Source organism: Lactuca serriola, chromosome 8, assembly GCF_051521515.1.
Source record: "Lactuca serriola cultivar US96UC23 chromosome 8, Lser_US96UC23_V15, whole genome shotgun sequence".
NCBI classification, from domain to species: domain Eukaryota; kingdom Viridiplantae; phylum Streptophyta; class Magnoliopsida; order Asterales; family Asteraceae; genus Lactuca; species Lactuca serriola.
In genome coordinates this window covers 34,536,548-34,542,277 of record NC_136415.1, presented here as the reverse complement: position 1 = coordinate 34,542,277, position 5,730 = coordinate 34,536,548, and the positions used below count along the sequence as shown (strand labels likewise).

General features: G+C 35.2%; 2 protein-coding genes across 2 annotated transcripts; one reads left to right on the top strand and one right to left on the bottom strand.

The window, feature by feature from the left end:
- The first annotated feature begins 514 nt into the window (after positions 1–514).
- On the top strand, positions 515–1,423 carry LOC145071365 (uncharacterized). The gene is made up of 3 exons (XM_079018265.1): positions 515–813; positions 897–971; positions 1,122–1,423. Exons 1-3 carry the CDS (start codon positions 649–651, stop codon positions 1,173–1,175), a joined length of 294 nt encoding a protein of 97 aa, XP_078874391.1. The 5' UTR covers positions 515–648; the 3' UTR covers positions 1,176–1,423.
- Positions 1,424–2,134: 711 nt separating this feature from the next.
- LOC145069315 (AT-rich interactive domain-containing protein 6-like) lies at positions 2,135–5,730 on the bottom strand. Its single transcript, XM_079016248.1, has 14 exons — positions 5,428–5,730; positions 4,260–4,788; positions 4,053–4,186; positions 3,921–3,960; positions 3,763–3,815; positions 3,620–3,665; positions 3,445–3,540; positions 3,265–3,366; positions 3,131–3,182; positions 2,969–3,041; positions 2,792–2,858; positions 2,650–2,700; positions 2,488–2,580; positions 2,135–2,402 (listed from the first exon to the last, which is right to left on the bottom strand). The coding sequence occupies exons 2-14, from the start codon at positions 4,779–4,781 to the stop codon at positions 2,298–2,300; spliced, it is 1,434 nt and encodes a 477-aa protein (XP_078872374.1). The 5' UTR covers positions 4,782–4,788; positions 5,428–5,730; the 3' UTR covers positions 2,135–2,297.

Sequence of the window (5,730 nt, the reverse complement as noted above, 5' to 3'; positions counted from 1 at the left end):
AGTTAAACTAAGGCGTGAAGAGGTTTGAAACAGTTGGTTTAGTGTTGCGTCATGCAACACACGTGCAATAGTTTTTAAGTCAGAAGTCTTCTGAAAAAATAAACAGCTACGAAGGGTCAAGTGTTCCGCGTGTGCTGCGCGGCGCAACAATAAGTGGTATGAAGTGGTTTTTTTTAAAAAAAACAAACAACACTTTACTTATATGATGCAATTTAGTTCAAAGCATTTGCCATCAAGTTTTCTTCAAATGCGTCATCGTGGAATAATCGTCGATTTCATTAACGAAAGACGATTAAAATAATAATAATAATAATAACCATATATTCTTTTAGTATTTTTGTCATCGTGGACTAAGGACCATTCCATAATATCGATATATGCGATCGTATAAGTACTAAAAATATAGTATTTTTTTAGTATTTTTGAAATTTGTCGCTTGAATAAAATAGTATAAAAGGATATTTTACATTTTTTTATAATGATTTAAATAAATTTGTGAAACCTCGTAATATCGCGAGATATTTAGAAAAAACACGCACGCGAAATTCCTGCAAGGAAGCGATTGGTAAATTTCAAGTTTCAAAGATCAACCTCTATTTCACCCGACGGAACCCTAATTTACATCTGAAAGTCCTAAGAGGATTATCGATGGCTACCGGATTGAAGAAACATTTAGGCAATGCCAGATCGGTCGTCGGAAACGCAATGGGTGGTCTCCGTGGAGGAAGCAACCTAGCATCTTGGGTGGTGGCCGGAACCTTAGCGTACTTTCTGTGGGTCAAGCCTTCCCAAGAGCTCAAGAGAGAACAACAAGTACTGCTCTTTTTAGCTATATGTCTGGATGATTTAGAAATTGAATGTCTGGTGATCAAATTGTTTGTTTTATTCTATATTAGGAGCGAGCTGCGCTTGCGGCAGCGTCGGATCGTTATCGATATGTTGAGAAAGTAAAACCGATTCCAGATCTTCAGGTTCGATTGTGTTCTTATATCAATTTCATGCCTCTTTTGCCTAAGAGCCCTCAAAATTAACTTCATTTAACACCAGTTTGATCCAGAATTGAGAGTTTGAAATGAATTTTATCCAATTCTTCCATTACTGAACTTTTTTTTTATTTGTAGGAAACTGGGCTCATTTATGGGAACAAAAGTAGAAGTAATACTCCTGAAAACTGATGAGATGATTCTGGGAGAGGGGTAAAGGTAATTTTGTTACTTCACAGCTGAAGGGTTTGATGTAGTATACAGTGATTGTGAAACTTTTGGTTTTATGTTAAGAAATATATGAGAGAAAGAGTGATAGTTATTCTAATATTTGCAGAGAACTTCTGCATTGTAATAATGTCTCCATGTAATCTCTTATGAGAAGGGACACAAATGACAAATTATACATCTCAATTCTTAAATGATCTTTGTTCAGTTTACTTTTCTACATGCCTATCACTTTATCTACACTTTATAATGTATCTTGATTGAGAAACAGTTGCAAGATGTGTAAGAAAATAATGTGATATGGGGAAATGATACCTACCATAATTTGCTTTTGTGGGACATGGAAAGAGAATGAATTCACAAACACTATGATGAGAAGTTTCATGATCTTGATCAGTTTAGGTTTTAGTCCTTTTGGCGTTCAGTTTAACAATCTTGTTTTCTTGTATATTACAAGTTCAAGTACGTTACAATATACATAATACATACACCCATAGGTGTGTATGTACATACTTACATTCGCAGATGCATGTATACATGTATGAATGTAAACATGTACATATACACATATATAAGATCAAAGTGTTGTTTGCTACCGTATTTGTTTCTGATCATATATGTTGAATTTTATTTAACTGACGTGATGGTTCATGTTTTATATTAATAATTTCTAGCAAGATACAAGACATCTTGTTGGTTATTTAAAGAACACAGACGCTTGAATATTGCTTAATTGCAACAAAGTGTATGTGAAAAATACTTGCTTTTGTTTTAGGCCATTGAAGTGGTGTAACAGATATGGATTTTAAGATCTTTTGACTTTCTCCTAACAAAGTGCAGTTGAAAATTCTTTTAACAAAACCAACCAACATTTTAAAGAAAATTAAGTTGCTCACACTACACTAGTCTTTGGTAGTTAAACCTTAAGCAGAAAAAGCTAAAGTTGTTGGCTCAAATCATTTTTACCACCAATCATATCATATCATATCATATATAATAACACTAAATATTTGCCTCCTACTACTTCAATTCAATGTCCCCTAGGCTAGCTAAAACTTGTTTTTCAGTTTAAAACATCAGATGAGATCAGATGTTTGACTGCTCAAAAGGCACACGAACCAACAGGCGTCCATGTAAGCTCACAATTGCTGATGTACGAAGCGGATCAATTCTTGATGGTAGGCTAATCACCTGTTTTATTATTATAAGTCAAAAGGTCAAAAAGTCAAACACAATAACTTTCACATAACACAAACACATATTATAATCAACATACCTTTTTGAAAGCAGCAATGCCCCACGGGTTGTCAAGTTGCTCGGGTTGACCCGTTATGACTAGCCGTCCAGCTGGATCAGATTGGACACGTACCTAAAAGTCAATCGAGGGCAAATCAGTCATTTTAGCTGGCTAGAGCATTTATAATCAACATATACACACCTCTTCCCGTAGAAGCCCTGGAACTAGGGCATACACTTCAAAGCAATCTTTCTGTACATAACACATAAAGTAAACATAAGTCAAATGTGTGTTAATAATAATTGTTATAAATGTCAATGGTGTGATGTGACAATACACTTACGGTTTCTCGCACATTTATTTTCACCCAGTTAGCAGGGGGGCCCACATCGGCAACCGTGGTGACAACTCTATATCACATTTCAAAACAAGCGGATGTATTTATAAACAATTAAATATTATATGATAATTAAAAGAAAGTAACAAACAAATATTAGGAATTAAAAACTTGATTCTTAACTGCCTAGATGTTTCGGTTCGTACAGCTTTCACTGGATGCTGCACTTCACTTGGTCTTTTTTGTTTAAGTGACCCTATAAACTCAAAGATTATGCAATTAATATTAACAAACACATTTTGGTGGTTTTAATGTTAAAACTAAAACATTCATAAAAATTCTCACCAATGCTTTTCAGACTTTTTTCGCGCTTCTGTGAATTGTTAGAATTCTTTTCCTAACAAAAACAAAGTCGATATAAATGGTAAAAAATAAAAAATATAATGTTGACTTTTTCATTGACCAAGTAACTAACTAACCTCACCAAAACCTAGGAGACGTTGGGCATGCCAACCCTGCATGGCTCGAGCTGCAGCATCCCTACGGGCCCTACCTGACCCTGGTGTCTGATGACCAACTGTCTGAAAAGTCCATTTAAAAATCAAATTATGAAATGGAATAAAAATTAAAAGTATTTGAAAATTAAGATTTAAGTTGACCTCAATTTCAACAATAGGAGCCTCTGGGTATACGGTTGCTAGAGGGAGTTCAACCTCACCAGTTTGGATCTTATGCTTTTCATATTCAAGAAGTGCCTACAAATAATAACTTTCAATAATTGATTATTGCAAAAAAAATTTAAAAAGAGAAAAAAAAAAGAAAAAGAGTAATTACCTTTTCATAGAACTGGCGGAATGTCCACGACACGGTTGTGCATGTCCTTCATGATACATAATACAATGGTAATTATATAAAAAGTATAAAATATCAATGTTTATAAGTAAAATAAAAAACTGTAGATGTTATTATGTTCTTACTTGGGTGGACGAAAAGATTCTCCTACTTGTCGCCACCATTTGGATGCAGTTACCTAAAGAAAATCGTCATAAAAGGTAACAATAGGAGACGGTAATAATAATAATTATTATTATTCTTAAATCTTGCGTAAATAGACCTAAAAATAAAGACTGTATACCCGTTCATATCCACCCAATTTGATAACAGCCCTCCATAACCTATCACAAAATCACAACATTACAACGAAGGCTTCGCTCAAAGATCATAAAATGAAATTTTGGAAAAAGAAAAAAGAAAAAAGAAAACTTACTTTAAACAATTCAACGGTTGTCCATAAAACTTAGGAGGCTTAAATTCCAAGTTTTTCTCCTTATAAATGGCTTCCACCTCTTTCATGAATGTTTCTTGATCCTCTGGAGTTCCAGATTCATAGCCCTCATCCATCTAATAGTTTAATACAAAAGTGAAGCTTAAATAAAGGTGTCGATTGAACTTCTTAATTTCAATGAGAAATTACCTTTGTGTCCTCTAGCTCATTCTTTAGTGTCACTACACTATGATCCTCAGCTTTGCTAGGTGATTGTATCACAAGGGTGGTTGGAGTCACAAGCTCTTGATGTTTTTCATCTCCTTCATTGTTATTCTCTTGCATATTCATTAAAGCATCATGGTCATGGTCAGCTTCATCTACTACACCATTGTCATCATCTTTATTACCATCATGAGCTTTATCATCATCCATTGTTGTAGCATCTTTGTTACCTTCATGAACCTTATCATCATCATCCATGGATTTAGTATCTTTCTCATTAACCTGAGTCTCATCCACAGGTGATTCCTCCTCACTTTTGTCTTCCTTACTTGGTTTTTCTTGCTCTGTCACAATTTCATTTGGGCTTTGAACATCAAAAGACTCTTGCTGTTTGTCTCCTGCTTCTTTTTCATCGAGCTGGTTTTTTTCAACACACTCTTCACCACCCACCACTTCATCTTCTAGAAGCTTTCCAGCGTCCTCCATCTCCACATCCCTTTCATCCATCTAAATTCTACAAAAAAAAAAAAGAGTAGAAGTGTAACTTCATATATATATAACATATTTCTAAGCATAAGGTGGAAATAGTTATGAAATTTATAAAAAAACAACACTTATTTGGGACTGAAGGTGCCTATATTCAACCTAAATAACACAGAATTCATGGCACTAGTAATAACCTCTCTAAAATCCTCACGAAGGGAGTGATAAAAAACTAGTCCCACACAAACCCTAGCTTTCTACCATCAAGAAGGTACCAATAAACACAAAATCAGCATTGCAGATTGAGACGTATGACAAAAAACAATATGAACACAGCATTTCCTGGTTCGTTTCTTCCCAACTATTCTAAATGACTTTGAGAAACAAAATTTACAGCAAATGAAAAGGTTCACACATGTTTTTGCATCTTCAGAAAACACAAAAATCTGCACAGTGTTTGTTAAGTCTTAAACATCAAATTAGAACACTGATATCTGAAATTTGACAAAGAAAACCAAAGGAATCGGAACTGAGAGAGCGCATTTCGCGGATTTTCAATTTTCACTTAACGCAGCTAAAATTCAAAGCAAATCGCCAAAAATTTCAACAAATTACGACAAGTGTTGAGATGTAAACATACATTGTTATCAGAAACACAAAATAAATTCACCTTCGTCTGCTATGAAACCGAAATTAAGCGAATAAAAACTAGGGTTTGTTCTTGGCTGGGTGTTTCACAGAGAGTAGTGATGGCGACGCGTGTGTTTATGTACGTAACGCCTCTTTATAGGTGGTGAGGTTCTGTGAAATGCGATGAGGGGCGAAAGGGGACAGGTGTGGGCGCGCGATTGGTCGAGAGGCAGAAATGGTAACGCCGGGCAGAGCGTCAGCTTAGAGGCACGGCGGTGGTGTTAGCATTTGTGTCTGCTTCCGTCTGCGGTTTCTTCGTCAAATAAGAGAACGAGTCTCCCTC